This window comes from Rhipicephalus sanguineus, chromosome 1, assembly GCF_013339695.2.
Source record: "Rhipicephalus sanguineus isolate Rsan-2018 chromosome 1, BIME_Rsan_1.4, whole genome shotgun sequence".
In the NCBI taxonomy this organism is placed as follows: Eukaryota; Metazoa; Arthropoda; class Arachnida; order Ixodida; family Ixodidae; genus Rhipicephalus; species Rhipicephalus sanguineus.
The window spans coordinates 90,537,930-90,555,782 of record NC_051176.1 but is presented as its reverse complement, the minus strand read 5'-3'; the positions used below and the strand labels follow the sequence as shown (position 1 = coordinate 90,555,782).

At 44.6% G+C, this 17,853-nt stretch overlaps 2 protein-coding genes across 3 annotated transcripts in view; one reads left to right on the top strand and one right to left on the bottom strand.

The window, feature by feature from the left end:
- Positions 1-9,652, bottom strand: part of LOC119393847 (serine/threonine-protein phosphatase 2A catalytic subunit beta isoform) — a 73,179-nt gene extending 63,527 nt beyond the window's left edge. For both annotated transcript variants that reach the window (XM_037661037.2, XM_037661030.2), the window contains exons 1-3: positions 9,396-9,652; positions 7,307-7,516; positions 6,855-7,118 (exon numbers count right to left, since the gene is read on the bottom strand). In XM_037661037.2, the coding sequence (XP_037516965.1) occupies positions 6,855-7,118; positions 7,307-7,516; positions 9,396-9,503 (582 nt within the window). In that variant the 5' untranslated portion in view covers positions 9,504-9,652. The remainder of the gene's footprint in view (positions 1-6,854; positions 7,119-7,306; positions 7,517-9,395) is intronic.
- Positions 9,653-9,790: 138 nt separating this feature from the next.
- LOC119393839 (receptor of activated protein C kinase 1) lies at positions 9,791-17,117 on the top strand. Its single transcript, XM_037661020.2, has 6 exons — positions 9,791-10,009; positions 10,262-10,433; positions 10,705-10,849; positions 14,960-15,169; positions 16,068-16,208; positions 16,903-17,117. The coding sequence occupies exons 1-6, from the start codon at positions 9,901-9,903 to the stop codon at positions 17,080-17,082; spliced, it is 957 nt and encodes a 318-aa protein (XP_037516948.1). The 5' UTR covers positions 9,791-9,900; the 3' UTR covers positions 17,083-17,117.
- Positions 17,118-17,853: the final 736 nt, after the last annotated feature.

Here is a 17,853-nt window from a genome sequence, read left to right as displayed (position 1 = left end):
TAGACGCCCCCAAACCCGAGACTTTGGCGCAGTTTGGCGCAAATTTCGTCGATATTATCAGGATGGCGCAGTAAATACAATTTGGCGCACTTTGGCGCAGTTGGCGCAGGAGTGGAATCACTGAGGTGTGGCAACGCATCCAAAAATAAGCATAGGGAATGCACAGAAAGCTTTGTGGCAGTAGTGACGGGTGTGTCAGCAAAACACATCGCCATAAACACCACTGTGTATCATAGTATGTTTACTGCATACTTTTAATAGGCAACAGCCCAAATGTACCTTCCTTCTCCGCTGCTTCCCCGAGCGAGACAGGAGACTTAGAAAAATGAAAGCTGCCCACTACAGCCATGTTGGCTACATAAGGTACGCCCTGCATTAGTGCACGGCCAGCACAGGCATGCACACCAACAAAAGTCACTGCACAGACGCTCCCCTGAAACTTGGGCACAGCAAACATGCCCGCCTGTGGTACAGCAAGAGTCTCAGTACAATGATGCTGTACACTCAGTAGGCACGTGCATAAAACACATGCAGCAGCACATCTCCATACCAATACATGCAGACACACCGAGAAAAGCCTTGGGCAAATAGACCTTTCTGAAGCACACCAGCACATCCCAATGGGAGTGCAAGTGCTCATTGAAGAAGTGTGTGCGCTGCAGCAGCCACCAAGACAAGCGCACGGGCCTCGCACTTCTAAGCTCAAGTGAATTTGACCGTATTTTGAATTGAACAAAGCTATCATACGCATAGGCATGCGCAGGGTTACCCTTCAGGGGGGGGGGGGGGGGCAAAGATTCATCGCAGCGGCCCCCTCCCTATTAAGTCAATGTATGGGGCGGACTTTAAACATGCCAAGGCAGCGGCATTGTGGCCAGTGGTAATGCTATATGGATTCGTATTGTATAAGATTTCTATGAAGCAGTGACAATCTTCGACATCGCCATTGGGAGACTTTTTAGCACCTGCACGATATACTTTATGTTAGATGCATTGTTTCAATGTGATGTCTTTTAACTTCCGCCTTGCACTCAATTCGTCCATATTTGAGAAACTGGAGAAACGGCGACAAGGTCGGTGACATGAGCGAAAAATTTTGTTATAAATAAGGAGCACGGGGCACAGATGTTCAATGGGTAACAGTGAACATGACAGAAGGCAGTCAACAGTGACTTGCATGCGGTGGTGAGGAGGACATGAGTAGTTCAGAAACAGAAACTTTAAACAGCCACGGAACACTGCAAAAAGTGGTATAAAGCAAGTGAATTTTCTGGGCTTCAGAGTAAAATATTGTTTATTATTTCCAGTAGCATGGCAATTTTACTTCGCTAAAGAGACATCAAATAGACGTGTAGGTATTGTTTCATGGGAAATGACAATTACTTTGTTACATCCAATATTTCATCAATAAGTCCTACAACCCATTTTGTTACATCAAAGCTTGACAGTACAATAAATTAGTTAGGGTGCTCCGAGGTTTGGAAATATATTTTTTCTATGCTTTTGACGTCCTAGACGGCACTTACCGTATAAACGCGTGTAAGGGCCGCACCCGTGTAAGGGCCGCACCCCGTTTTTTTGAAGTGCATATTCTAAAAAAAAAAAATCCGCGTAAGGGCCGCACCCACACTTTCCTCAACCAATACGTATTCAAAATGCGCGCGCGCGTAAGCTTCTAGGCGTAGTCGATAGATGGCGCAAGAAAACGCAACCATCATCATCGTCACCAGAGTATGTATATATATTTTTTTTGGATTTTATTCGTGTTAAGATGTTCGTGAAGTGGGCTAAAAATTTTAACTTTTTTATTAGTATTCATAGACTCGCCAACTAAAGTTAAAGCAGGATTTTATCTTTAGCTTCTCACGTCTCTATACAAACGCGCTATCGGCGCTATCCATATCGGCATTAGCATCACCAACTTTGGCATGGCGTTCGCGTTGTTCGGTTTGTGCAGTTACAGTGTTCTAGAAGTTAGTGAAGTTCAGCCAGCCATTTGCTGTAGTTTTCTGCACTGTTCGATGACCTTCGTGCTAGCTTGTTTTCTACACGGCGTTCACGTTTTGGCAAGATGGGCAAGTACCTGAATAGCTACACTGCTGGCTATAAGTTGAAGGTGATCGAGTATGCTCTCGAGCATCGGAAACGTGCCGCCGGCAGAAAATTCGACGTTGACGAGAAGTGTGTTCGACGCTGGTGTGCTCAAAAAGAAGCCTTGCGAAACACCAACAGCACTAAGCGCGCTTTCCGAGGAGAGCAGTGCAAGTTTCCCTATTTGGAAGATGATTTGCTCCGCTATGTGACTGAAGTGCGGAATGATGGTCTTGCACTCACAACGGACATGCTGCGTGTGAAGGGACTAGCCTTGGCGACTGTACTTGGGTGGATCCTATCTGCGTGGAGCTCGGTGTCGGCGGACATTGTGTCTCGAAGTTTTAAAGTCGCCGGGATATCTAACAGCTTGGATTGCACGGAAGATGACTGCTTGTGGGGTGACGGCGCTTCGCAGCGCACCATCTCATCTCGGACTCCAAGTCTGAGGACTCGCCGAGTGATGACGATTGAGCACGTATGTCGCAAGAAATGTCGTATACTGCAATAAACGCTCTTCGTTCGCTAACTGGTGCGTTTTTACTTAAAAAAAAAAATGTCGCGTGTATGGGCCGCACCCTGAAAATAGGCCCTCATTTCTTGAAAAAAAAGTGCGGCCCTTACACGCGTTTATACGGTAATCTGAAAGCACACCTGCAGGCTTTTGAAAAGACAACTTGCAGACAAAAGAGCCCAGAGAAGAAGTAGTAGTAGTCGAGTTGGCTTACTGAAATGATCACTTGAGGCAAGAAATAGAATGTTCGTGTACATAACCTATGTCTAATACCATACAAGCTCACTTCCCACAACCACTTAAAGATTTTAAAAGGCATCGCATTCACGCAAATATTTTCTTCCGGTTACACTAAAAGGTTTTGCAAGGCCCCTTTCAAATTATTTCTTGAATTGACACACCAAGAACCTCCCACAAGACGAAGTATATGAGCTACAGTTTACCCATTCTCGTCATCTTGTTACTTAAAGGAGTACTGACACGATTTTGAAGTGCAGCAAAACGGACGTTTTTGGTTTCCTTGGCATGTAGTGTTAACGCTCTCCCCACACCGCATTGGGGAAACACGTATAAATATTTAAGTTTGATTTTAAAGGGGTCATGAACCATTTTTCCAAGTAATGATCTAATGGCCTCAGTATCGGAGTGTACTGCCTCCCGAATCGATTGCCGCAAAAATTTCTCGAATCCGTCAAGAATCAGCGGAGTTACGGGGGTTTGGCGCACGCTCCCAGCGCTTTCTCTCTTTTCTCGTGCCGGCGAGCGCACTGGAAGCTAGACAGGGAGGGATGGCATGGGGGAAAGAAGTTACGCCAGCGCGCGTCATGAAACGCGATCGCTCTCCCGCTGTGATTCGCTTGCGCGAGTGCGGCTACCGTGTACTGAGGAGTGCGGCGCCGGCAAGTGGCGGCACCCCGCGGCAAGAAGCGCATCTGATCCGAACGCCGCTCTCGATTTACGTCGGCTATCGGCCAATAAGCATGCTATGTCTCTTGCGACGTACAGCGGACAGACGCCCCGCCCACCGACGAGAGTGAGAACCGGCCTCTGTTTGAAAAGAGGGTGCCTGGGGAAACGGCAACTTCGCGCTCCGCTTGTGGCCATTACGCGGCGCGCACGACTGTAATATTTGGCAGAGCAGTTCATAGCCGTGTCAGCTTTCCGCAGGATGTGTTTTTTCAATCAGCCCAAGGGGTGCTTCATGACCCCTTTAAAGTTTTCATCTCCCAGCATCTGCAAGGCAGCTTCACCGCATGGAGAACCCTATGACGTTTCAAGTCAGCTCACTTGGTTTGCGAAGTCTGGGTTCTGCATGCAGCCTAAATCACAGAAATCGCTGTCAGAGGCACTGGACGACAGTTCACTCTTCATGAACCACGTTCGACTGACAGCAAAGGACAGCAGGTGCATATTTCGTGGGTTGCAGTCTGCCCATGACGTGACGGGCAGACTGGACACGTCACTATGAAGCTGCCCTCTCGAAACCGAAACTGCTGGTTGAAAGAAGCGGTATTAAAAATATATTCAATGCATCCCTAGGCACCACGACACTCTTTTTAGGGTTCTCGACACCCGTGCTTTCATTTAGAACAACAACTAGAAAAATTTTAAAATTCATGTCAGTACTCCTTTAACCCCTTAAAAGGACACTAAAGGCAAGTATTAAGTCGACGTTGATTGTTGAAATAGCGGTCCAGAAACCTAGTAGTGCTACTTTTGTGCCAAGGAAGTACTTATTTTGAAATATAATATAAAATCACGTTTTAGTGGTCCGCATCGCGTTAGCGCACTTCAAATCACACACCTGAAAATCAGTCTTTCACACGTCATGCTGCCGTGCCCAACGTTGTCCGCCTTTACTGAGCGGTGGCGTGTACTGGCGGCGTGCACCATTTGGGCATCCGGCAACATCACATGCATACGACATTTTGTCGAACTTTCTGTCAGAGTGACTTTCATGAGCACGCAAAACACACGCGGCAGTATGCGATACCGAAACTACCACTGAGACGTGACCACGTGAGCGAAGCAGGGCGCCGGGCGAAGCGCAGTTCGGCGAAAACGGAACCTGTGAACCACGCACGCCGTTCCCCGTGGCAACGGCAAAGAGGTTCTTTTTTCCATGAATCAAATGGAAACGAACAAACAGCATTTTATTACATCTCTTGATGCACTGAAGGTTCTTTTTTTTACTGCTGCTAGTTTGATTACTAGTGATTAATTGTAGGCAGACTCTCATACGTGATCGGGATAACTTGAAAATTTGCCGCTCGTGGCGCTCATCGTGTGATACATTTAGCTTAATTTCTCGGTAAGTAGGGCACTGCTGTTGATAATATTGCCGTTTTAGACATTGTCATACATTGAGCTTTTACTCTGGCATAAATTGTTATTTGCCTTTAGTGTCCCTTTAAGTGCCGATTAAATTACGAAAAACTGTTCGAAAATTGCCAATTTTTTTTATGACGCGAAAAGCAGCATGGAACTCGTGCTGCCATCTATGTTTTCAATAGGAAAACACCATTTGACGAGCTGAACTCTTCAAAAGCTGCTGAAGAGCCATGACGAGCACAGCTCGTCATAAGCAGTAAAGGGGTTAAAGGGACACTAAAGTGAAACACAGAATTGGTTTAGATTGACAAATTGTACTCTGAAAACTCTCAATGTCATTAATTTCACCATCATAGCTTTAATAGTTGACGAGAAACTCAAGGTCAAAGTATAATTTTTAAATTTCGAACCGACATCTACACCTGTGACGTCACGGATTTTGAAGTGCATTTTTCATATTTTGGCGACATTGGTCCAACAAAATTTCCTGAAACTTGGCATGTCAAAGGAGCGCTGCAACTCTTTTTCAGCATGGTCAGAAAACACTGCCAATTGGTAATCGAGGCTCCTGAGAACACGTAAGCCCAAAATTATAGCACAGCATGCAGCTTGGAATTTACAATTATTAAAGTCAGCTAGATAGTTCCCTATTCTCTCGACAAATGATGCCATAAAGCCATATGACTGTACCATAAACCCAAAATTCCACGGCCATTGGCTGATTTGAACGTTGTGAGCTGCATAGTTAGTCGTGGCCGCGGGATGCCGCCATGTGCCCACGATCACACTGAAAGTAAGCCGTGCATTCGAAGAAAAAAAAAAAAAAAAAAAGCGCTCAAGGTCACGACGCGCGCTGACGAAGGAACGCATCGTCTTGCCCCTTTGTCATCCCCCTCCCTGCGTAGCTTTTAGCAGGCTCGCAAGTACGAAACGAGAGAGAGCGCTTGAGGTGTGCAACAAATCCCCACAACTCCGCTCGTACTTGAGGGATCCTAAAAATATTTGTGGTAGTCGATTCGTGAGGCAACAAGCTCTTTAAAGGGACACTAAAGAGCAAAACGATTTTTCTCGCATTAGTAGTAGTCTTCCACGATACCAAAAACACCACGCTTGCTGCGAGAAGGCGCTTAATAAGCGAGAAAACGCGCAAAAAGAAAATACAGGTGGCAACGCCACCTTGGAATTCCTGCACCATTTGCAGTGACTTCACATATTTTTGACGGCACCTGCTTGGGCCTACGTAGTTCCTAATCGGTTAAATCGAAGTACATTGTGATCTGAGGGGGCCAGATACTTTACATAACGAGTTTGTGGAAATTTCGTCGAGCCAGTGGCGCCAAAATACGTTAAATGCTCTTTGAAGTCTTTTACGTCACGAATTACAAAGTTCGGCGCGAAACTTAAAAATGAAACTCTGAACTTGGTTTTCCCCTCTAATAATAAACCTATTGTGGTGAAATAAACTGCACAAGAGTTCTACGAGCACACTTTATCAATCTAAACCAATTCATAGTTTCTCTTTAGTGTCCCTTTAATAAAGCCATTCGCCGATTACTTAGAAAAGTGTTGTAGGGCCCCTTTAAGACTCTGGCCCTATCAGAGGAAAATGCACTTCATTTTTACTGATTAGGAACGACGTAGGTCCTATCATATGCCGTCAAAATCTATGACATCACGGGAACTTCAAGGTGGCATCACCACCTGCATTTTCTTTTTGCGCGTTTTCTTGCTTAGAAAGCGTGGCGATTTTGATATTGTGAAGGAGTAATTTACTAATATGAGAAAAATCTGCTTTATCTTTCATATCCTGTTAATACAACAAATATTTTAATTATCACTTAATGGTTTCATTTCTGGTGCACTGGCAACAGAAATGGCACCCTGAGAAGCTAAGACATTCCAGAAAGCGGCAGCTGACCTCATGGGGGACCTCTTGCAGCCTGTCCAATGCCCGGATGTGGTCCAAGGTGTCAATGGAAGGGGAGAGGCCTCCATGGAGGCAGAAGATCTGGCCATCCACAAGTGCTGTCAATGGCAGGTAGTCAAACAGGTCCGTGAAGTACTTCCACACGTTGGCATTGCCGTACTTGCGCAAGCACTCATCGTAGAAGCCATACACTTGAGTGATCTGTCGACTTTCGTGGTTGCCCCGCAAAATGGTGATCCGCTCCCGGTACCGCACCTGGTTCACACCACCATACAGACGTAAGTGACCAGCGACATTTTGCGCTCATGCAACCTCTCATTTGTGGGTGAAAAGGAACTAAGCAGACAATGCTGCTGCATTTTAGGCAATGCAGCAACAGTGACCAGATGCTCTGAATTTGATGGTTCCGCCACACATGCCCAGTGAGCAACTGAAATTCTCACCTTGAGTGCCACCAGTAGGGATACTGTCTCGACAGAATAGTAGCCCCGGTCCACATAGTCCCCCATAAAAAGGTAGTTGGTATCTGGCGACTTGCCACCAATTCGAAATAGCTCCATGAGGTCGTGGAACTGGCCGTGCACATCGCCACACACTGTTACAGGGCATTTCACCTCCTGCACATTGGACTCCTTGGCGAGAATCTCCTTGGCCTGCATCACAAGAGGAAATGCACAAGCTCCACTTTAATCTGTCAGGAGGAATGCCTTCTTTACCATCTCTGACATATTGATAGCTTGCACGCGACGTCATGGGGGCAGGTTCTAAACGTACTGGTACTCCAGCATGGTGGCTTTGACGACTTCAAGACAGCACTATCACAGGACAGTTAACCTGCTTCAATGTGATAACGGCGCCACTGGAACATTCTTTTTTCTTCGGCCTCTGTGCATTTATAACAAAAGAACCTGCATGTGATGTGTTCAGTCATCACGGTACTCCAACATGCCATTTTCAGTGACGCCAGCGCAAGTCATCTATATATTGCAGCAGCCGGTTTTATTCTCATCATGAAATATTTCAAGGTAGTGACAAAGCAAAAGGGCACTACAAGGAGGGGAAGGGGGACGTAAGCAACCAGCCAGAGAGAATATTTGGGCAGTGATGAACAAAAACAGGGAAGTCCCAGAAAATCAACGCCAGAGAGGAGGGAGATGGAGGCATGTTTCATGTTACACCATTTATGTGCGCACACACAAGCACTTTCAGCATGCCTTTCAACAAGCAAGCGGCAAAAAACAACCGTTCGAACACCCAAATGTCAACAGTGAAGAGGCACACATGAAAGCAATTTTTCACCTATTCCATACGATGACTGTTTCAATGGTTGCTCAATCACCGGTTCCGCAATGGGACAAATCAACGTATAAAAATCTGAATCAATTTCGCAATGGCTCATTTATTTCTTGAGTTATGTGACCACCGAAAGATACGCGGCTACAGAACAGCGTTCCATGTACAGCACGTCACCAAGAATGATTCACGCGACAAGCGATTTAATGATTCACCCAATACACTTTTTCATCTTTAGTACCTCGTGCTCTGGGTGCTGTTGAGGCGAACATTCGCTTCACTTATATGAGAACTGGCTACATTCGTACGGCGCGTGAAGGGATATGTGAATGGTCGCGAAGGATCTATGAGTTATCGTGCAGGAGCGACATTTCGGTACTGTGCCGGTCCCATTGCTTTACTTTTCAAAACACGAGAGCCACATATTTTTTTTTTTGTCCTACTTTACGTGAAATACGCGCGATCAGCAATCACTGAAGGCAAAATTCGCATGCGACATGACCGACGCGTCCCTAGGCACTACACCGGGCAGATATTACAGAGGATAGTTATATGAAACGCTACCGTGGTACCCGGCTGCTAACGAGCAAAGGAAAACATCGCAATAACGGTTGACTGAATGGTATAAAGCTGGTTTCTTCCAACGGAACGCGCAGCTATGTCGTACTCGTACCGGGCCTCAAAACAGTCATGACGGACGCCTTGATTTACCACCTCAAAAGCGCCCGTCTATAAATACTGTCAGTAGTTCGGAGTGAAGGTTATGATTCACGATTTGTAATTCGGCTCCAATGCACCATTCGCAGGCAGGTAACCTAAGCGAAATCGCTGTTCCAACGGCGGTCATTGGGAGGTGTAAAGGACAACTACACCTACAGCAAACAAGCCGAACGCACCTCGTCCTTCCGCCTCACTTAGGCCTACCATTTTGTAAGAGCTAGTTTTACTTGACCGACCACATCCGCAAACACTACGGCTGGAGCGCAGACATTTCGCTACACTCCCATATCGTGAAACCCTTTTGAAAAATGAACCACCTTTAATATATAAAGAACGCCGGACTTAGCGTCCCTTCGCAGCGTAGGGCAAACATGACGAGGGCCGCTAGCTAGCAGGCAAGACCGTAACGAAGGGCAAGACACGAGATTCGCAAGTTACATAAATGCCAAGCAGAACAAATATTGCGCCAGTGCTTACAAATGGTAGACGAACAATGCATATATTTGGCGTATTGCTTACCTTATCACACAGTGTCTTTACTTGGTTTTCTGTCAACTGTTTGCACTCATTGAGCTGTTCAATCCACGCGTCGAGCTCCTTTAACGCTGTCTTATCTTCTATAGACATTCTGAAAATATACCTGCTATTGAGCCACTATATGCAACGCGTTTTTTGTCGCTTTCTTATACACAATTGCAGAGTAAGACACTGTCAGTGATTATCCTACACCACCGGCCAGAACCACTTCAAAATGGCTGTCGAAACAAGAAAAACAAAAGAGCAGCAGTGTCAAAAAAATAACAACTGTATAAATAATTTTGACTGAAATAAATTATAAAAAAAATATTGTTATTTATGTATAGCGTAAAAATACTTATTGGTGCGATAAATTTATTTTGCCGTAATTCCGTGGCGACGCTTTGGTGCGGGCCTTTCTGGCTCTATGGTGGCAGCGGAGGTGTAGGACTTCTTTTGGGGGTTCTCAAATCCAGCGCAATCACCGAAAGAGAGCAACTTTCCGAAAATGTCTGAGCAGTTGGAGTTGAAAGGAGCCCTTAGGGGTCACAATGGATGGGTAACTCGTATTGCAACGAACCCAAAATTTCCTGAGACTGTGCTGTCCGCGTCGCGGGGTACGTATGACGCCATGCCACTGCTTTTGCCTGCCGGCACCAAGTAATATGGCTAGAGCTAGCGGGGACTGCATGCCACGCCGCTAATACTTGTAATTAACGTTAAAACTGTAATGATAATAATCATAGTACCTCAAGTGTGCTGCACAATCGTCTTATTTATTGGGATCAACTTGATCATTTGGTGCGATCACTTGATCACTGCATCGTGGGGGCGATTGTCACGTAGCGATGCTTGCAACGTGTTTGCAGACAAAACCCTCATTCTGTGGGAGCTGACGAAAGATGAGACAAGCTACGGTATTCCAAAGAGGCGCCTCAAGGGGCACGGTCACTTTGTGACTGATGTGGTGATGTCGTCGGATGGCCAGTATGCTCTGTCGTGCTCGTGGGACAAGACTCTGCGGCTGTGGGATTTGATCGTGTAAGTGAATGTTGGACCTCCATTTGACACCATTTTGTTTCTATCTTCTCTTCTTTAGCTTGATTTCGCCTTTCTAAAGGCAGAGGTCTTGCTCGCGATGTGCGCACCTATATGGAAATGTTCTCCCGGACTGCTCGATGATTATCTGCATGTATTAGCTGATGAATGACAGTGATATCAGAATTTGAATGAGAGCGAGTTACAAATGCTTTTTGCGTGCTACTTACGCTTCTAGACATCGCATAAATGTAGTGCCTTCCACTCGTTCCAGTGGCCGCACCACTCGTCGCTTCGAGGACCACCACAAAGACGTCTTGAGCGTGGCATTCTCAGCTGATAATCGCCAGATCGTCTCTGGCTCTCGGGACAAGTCGATCAAGCTGTGGAATACACTGGCTCAGTGCAAGTACACCATTGTAGGTTGCCTTTGTCATACACTCAATTTGGTGTGCAGCTGCAAAGAATAGGGCAGACAGTGTCGCGCTATTCTTTCCAGTAGCACAATTGCTGCATGTATGATTATTGTTACTTGTTTTGTTTTTAACTTTCCAGTAATTACGCCATGTAACACATGTTGTTATGCATCTAATCATTGCACCTGAACACTTGGTTGCCGTACATAGGGAGCCACTAAGCCTGCTTTCCTTTGGCAAAGGCTGTAATCAAGCATTGACTTATTTCTCGACGTCTGACAATTATTGGGTGCGGGATTGGGGCACCAGCTGCCTGATTTACTGCCTGATTGCTGCCTGATTTCCTCTAAAAAAATTTACGTAATGGTAAATATTGTATAGAGTTCAGTTTTATGCCACATTTGCACACATTACCCAAGTTTTGTCAGCAGTACTAGGTGCGCATCATTTGCAGTAATGTCACTTCGAGGATTGACAATGGACGCAGCATCCAATGCCATTGCACTGAAAAGCCTATTGAATTATTGGGTGGCAGGTGGAGCCACCATTCCATTGTAACAAACTTTTTTCTTAGTGCCATTGCCATTGTTCATGCACACTTCAGCTGTATTATCAACGAAACAGGCACAAGTACTGCTTGCAAACATGGTGCAATATGTGCAACTCCTGGTAGATCATGATGACTGCATCAAGGCATCAGCTCCATGCTGGAGTATGTACAGTGCTGATGAAATAAAACACATCAATTTAGGGCTTTCTGTAGCTTCCACCTGTCTTAGTTTGCGTCACATCAGCGTAATATTGGCTTGTGCACTATCAGACCAGAAGTCGCCTTTAGGGGTTATCTCGTGACATGACGTGGTTATCTTGTGCCATAGCACAAACCACTTCTTATACGTAAGGTTTTCGTGTTGCGTTTTATTCTCTGAGCAGCACTGTACCTGTGTCAGTGTTCACTGTTCGTAGTTCTGGCATAAGAGACTGATGGGTCTTAATATATTGCTGATAAAGCCGGTATGATCATGAGTTCGTTCGTGATGATTTCTGGTTACCTCCTTTCATAAGCTTGGGTGGGCAGGTTGACACCAGTGTTGCTGGCTGTAGTGTACAGTACTCAGTGGTTGAAACTCTGTGTACCAGCAGACTGGTGGCACAGAAAGTTCTGGATGCCATCTTGTCCATGTACCACTTTACAGCCACTTAGTGCTATAGCTCCAAAATGAGCTATAGTTCCCTGCCATGAAAACGCAAACGAGAAACAGTGCTTTGTGGGGTATTTACCACATGTGAGTATGCCACATGCGTCAAATGCCCCCAGAAGTGATGGCAGCTAGAAGCAAAGGAAATCGCACCATTGTGGAAATTTGTTTAGCACCACTCATGCAGGCATACTCTTGCCGCAAACACATGACGAGTCTGCATTATCCATTTATTATCTTTTTTTTTTTTCAGATTAACAGTGCTTTTTTTATTATTATTATCTATGGTACTAGGGTTGGTTACGGTAGATTGTACATTACGCTAACTGGTAGTGATGGGCGTCGTGGAGCTAGTGTGACCAGTGTTGCACAAGTGGCTTTCGTAAGAGTGCAAGTGCACACGGTAATGTAGTAGTTTGACTATGGTATGGCTGGTGCCAACAGTGAAATGCAAAGCCCTTGGCACTGGATAAGGTCTTTAATTTCACCACATTGTTGCATGCTCAGCTGTTTTGAAACTTTGTAGGTGTTTGTGACCACGCCGGTGAAGTGCTTACAGGCTTGCACATGCGATTGCTCACGTTATTGCAATTTGAGTGTGGTGTGGTGGTCTCTTGTTTCATAGGAGTTCAGACCGCCACTTTCTCGAACTTAGCAAGCCTCAAGGCCGTATCAGCAGTCACATTACATAATCTAGCATGTTACCGTGCATGCAAGCTCAGCCTGCAAAGGTGGCAGCGCTGCATAGTAAGCATAGCACAGTAAAATACCACTTGAACGAACGTCAGTTATTCAGTTAATACGATCGTTTTTTTAAATCCCCCGCTGAAGTGCCATTGGACCCAATGCTGACAAGTTTCTAACAAAATTAATGCCGAGTGAATTTCAGTTCTACGAATATATTACAAGACACCATCTAATGCCTCTCATGTCTTATTGATCAGAAATTGTCTGAAAGATTGGGTACAGACAACGCTTTGCGTTTTGAGGACTATGTCACCTGTGACTCGTGCTGAGGCATGCACCACTCTGTCTATACAGAAGGGAGTGTAGTGAGCATCCTATACCTCAGGAAGAAGAGGAGGAGGAATAAGTAGCCCTTGTAGAGGAATTACCAAGAATTTCAGCTAGATGCACTTGAAAATTTTTTAAGTGAAGTCCTTCGCCGCCTAGCAGTGTTGTGCCAGAGGTTTGAGAACTTGGACACAGTGACTTGATTCATGACCACTGCATTCCTAAGTGCAGCAAAAGATTACTGCTTTTTTGAAAACATGCTAATTAAGCAGTATTGCAAATAAAAGGGTTCAAATTTCAATTCCACAACTTTTCTTTGGCTCTTGATAACAAGTCACAACATAGCTATTTCAGTTCAGCGAACTTTCACTTTAAAGAACATTTTCCTGGTGTCCCTTGAAGTTCGTTCAAGTGAAGTTTCGCTGTATTACTCTATTTAGAAAACTGGTATGCTTGCCTTTGGCAGCATTCCTACACTACGCAGTGTTCTTCAATCTTGCGGTGCAAACAGGTTCTCATGCTAAGGGCTGAAATAGAGGAAAGGCGCTGCCAGCACATCATGGTGGACTCAAGATTGCCACTAGGCCTGCTCATGGGCCTAGTGGCAAGCTTGGTGCCATACAATCATGTACAAGCACTTGTCTTAGTGTTTCGGAAAGATGCACGCTTCCCGTCTGTGCAAGGCATCTGTGCAAGGCATCGTAGGCAGTGCCCGAAGAAAGGGGCTGGCAGACAAGGAAATCGTGTATGCACCTTATGCTGTCTCAGGGAGGTATTGCATTGATTGCCTGCCACTGCACAGATTGTGCAACTATTGTAAACGGTTTGTGGCAATGTGGCATCAGGTAAGGTTGGACTAAAGCTATTTGTTTATAGGTAGCGACCACTTAAATTAATTTTGTCTTTGGGAGAGAGCTGTTCTGTTACTGGTTTTTTAGTGGTAGCTTTAGTATCGCAGTGGGAACATTTATGGTGAAACTTGAGAAATTATCACTGGTCATATTAAAGGAAGAAATTGGCCCACATGTTTTTATAGTTCTTTGCTCCAGGCTGCTTTAGAACATTTACATCCCATTAACATTCAAAATGTTTTTCCTTGTTTTTCTTAGATGAGCATTTATAATGGGTCTGCCATTTTAAATTGGTGTGCGGCAATTATTTGTTGTCAGAAAGGTAGACGATTAGAGTATAGTAGGTCTAAAATATGAAGAAATCTTGCAAGAATTTTAGAAAAAGTAATAAATTGTCTTCGGTGTCACTGTGGTTCCTTGTTTTAAAAGTGTGGTATGCTAAACTTTGACTTAATGATCTAAAGCATTAAAAAATATTTGAATTGCTAGGAAATTCCTTGTTCTAGTACTGCTGTTCATCCTCTGTTCTAAAATATTAACCAACTGGCTCTCATGAAGTTGTTGCTAATACAAATGTATTTTATATTATTATGCTTATTCATGTTTTGTACCTCAATATGTGAATTTTAAGACTGGTGCGTTACAGTTCTGATGGCAGTTATGAAGCTTAGCTGTGCAGCAGCCACATATACACTTTGCATTAATGCTGTAGTACTGCATAGCTGGATGACTTGTATTTGGTTCATTATATTGTGCGACTGATGACTTAGCAGCGAGAGCTGTTGATCTCAAAAGCCTTCCGAGGTCCTGCGAAGGATGAAGGACCAATATACCTTTGAGCAGCCTAAGAGTGCTTTGTAATGCTCCAGTCTGAGATTACAGGAGAAGATGCTTTATTGGAATTTTTGCCACCTGATAATATTAAACCTCTCCAAACGCAAGGTCATGACATGGTAATGTAATTTTGAGAAAGTGTTTGCAATGGACAGTTGAAATTGGCATTGTTTTGAAAAATATTAATTGGACGGGTTCATTTTGGCTTCTTGCAGGAACATGCACACAATGACTGGGTGTCATGTGTGCGCTTCTCGCCCAACAACAGCAACCCCATCATTGTCTCCTGTGGTTGGGACTACGAGGTGAAGGTGTGGAACCTGACCAACTGCAAGCTGAAGAAGGCGCATGACGAAGACCACAAGGGCTACTTGAACACTGTCACTGTGTCACCTGATGGCTCACTCTGCGCCTCTGGTGGAAAGGTATTCTGCTTCTTTCTATCAAGTAGGGCTAGCTTATTTGAGGCTGTGGTAGCTCTTGCCTTGCCGTAAATAGTTGGATTCGAGTTGAGATTTGTGGGCAGCCGTAGAAATGCTTCAGGAAACTCGTCTGAAAAACACATTTGATAATTGCTGAATTTTTTACATTACAAAGACTGAAAATTAGTAAACTTGTTCAACCTTGACGTTCTTGTGTAGGGGAGTGCAAGTAGTCATTCTTACACATGAATAGTGTGCTGATTGCCCTGATTTGCTAATAAAGTGCCTTTCTGCCATTGATGTAGAATAATGTGCGGTTTGGCTAGCCTGGCTGCCTTGTAGGCAGGCAGTTGGCTTTATTTACGAGTATTAGTGACAAAAATGCAAATGTTCAGCTAAAAGCAACAAAGGCAGCAGATATTTTCAGGCAGACACAAATAGTATGAATTAGCTAAATTTATGCTGTGGAGCAGTTTGGATTAAGCACTTAATGCATTGAAAACGTAGTGGGCCAATTAAAAATTTTTTCAAATTATTGAGTGCTGTAGTAGCACACAGATGTTTTTTGCATTTCTCTCCCATTGAAATGCAACAGTCTCAGGTGAAGTGATAACTGCCAAGTATGCAGCCATGCTTTTCCATGATATGGCTCAGAATGGACTGTGTGTGGCATTTCCACTTTTGCGAGTCTCTATTTGTGGCTGTGTCCTCGCCATAGGCTTTCTCAAGTACAGCTGCCTGTGTGCCCTGTGATTATTGACTTGTTTGAAGGCCTTTTGAAGGCCGCTGTTGACCATTGTGTCCTGCAAATATGAGGGCTATGCTACATATATCTGTAAGCGAAGTTTGGTTGTATATGAAAAAAGTGTGGCTAACTCCATCATGCTTCTGCTATATGTAGGACTGCCAGGCAATGCTCTGGGACCTGAATGAGAGCAAGCGCCTGTACACACTGGACCACCAAGACATAATCAATGACCTGTGCTTCAGTCCTAACCGCTACTGGCTGTGTGTGGCCACTGGTGCTGCCATCCGAATCTGGGTAAGTTTGTCGCTTGGCTTGTCCTAATTTTCATTTTCGTTTGCCCAATATAATGTAAAGGTACTTATACTGGATGCCATTGGCGGTGACATTGAACCCCTTTACACGAGGCTCTGATGTAACAGACAATTGGGCATAAAGAGAGACTCGTGCGCTTACATTGAAATAGAGGTTAATGAGAAAATGATAAGGTAGTACCCTGCTTATAAGTGACACCTCATATAAGGGGCAAGAGCGGCTCCCCGGCGCATGAATGAAGGATGGGAATTTGAGGGCTTGCTTCTTTGTTTGGCACAACTTTAATGAAACCCAGCAGATAATGAAGCCAAGGAAGGTATAGGGGATGTTAATTGCACTGTTTTAAGTGTATTGTAACAATTGTGATATGGATGTCGCTTATAAAGGGGTTCAACTGGTACTGGTGTTGTGTTTTCAAGCACACAAGGTTTAATGTTGCTCATTGTTCACTTTTCTTTTGTGGCTATGTGTCAAGCAAGGTAGCTTATAGTGTACCCTGTGATTACAACAAAACTTTCTTAGATGCCCTGCTGACTGACCACTTGTGTCCTGCAATTATGAGGGTCTCACTATTACCTTGCTTGGTCAAAGTGGCTTTGTTGTCTACGAGTTAGTGTGCTGAAGAATTTGCAACATTTTTTCCACTGAAAACTTCCTATGTCACCTTCCAAAACAGGATTTGGAGGGCAAGAGCCTAGTGGACGAACTGCGACCGGAAGTGATGACAACAAATGCCAAGGCTGAACTGCCCCAGTGCATCTCCATGGCGTGGTCAGCTGATGGCCAGACATTGTTTGCCGGCTACACGGACAACCTGATCAGGGTCTGGCAGGTGTCCATTGGCACCACGCGCTAAGTGCCACAAACTCTGAATAAACTCTTTTGTGGCATCCTGTTTGTACTGCGTGCTTTGTACCTGGTGTTTGCAACATTTGTGCATTATTTTGTATTAGATCTGTCCACTGCAAGGGCTGTTAGCCATTTTCATCCAAAGTGGCAAGTTTCTTTGGAAGTACATTTTTATTTTTTTTTTTTATTTACAGGGTTTCTGCTGGCTTCAAAATGAAGCCATAAGCAGGAGTGGGTAACATATGAATATAGCATATAAGTAACATATGAATTAATAGATATTTCTATAAATGCTAGTAGTGGCATCATTGGGATCTAGTTTGATAAGAAAGTGATGTTGGTCTTTTGTCTTAGCCTTTGAAAGCCTTGATGTTGACTAAGGATTTGACAACTTAAAGCACCGCTTAGGTTGCTTCAGCTGATTTCGAGTTCTACCGTGTAAGATCAGTGCATTGTACGGCAGTGTTTCGCTGTTCATATGGAAGGTTATACAAATGTTAGGCAGTGACAGCTTAAATGATCACAGCACAATAGCATGACTTCCACTTCTGGTGGTCTTCCCTTATCTACTGTGCTGAGTTATGTTCACAATGCAGAACTGTGTTGCTCATTCCAGCATTTGTCAACATAGCTGCCGACGATCCATTGAGTGTGCTTGCATTCCATCTTACGGAATGTAAGTTTTCTTGCCATCTCGCTGCGACACTAGGTTTCTGATATTTTGGGGCCACAGCCAGGAACTATGCATAATAGCACCATTCTGATGTGATTGGCACAA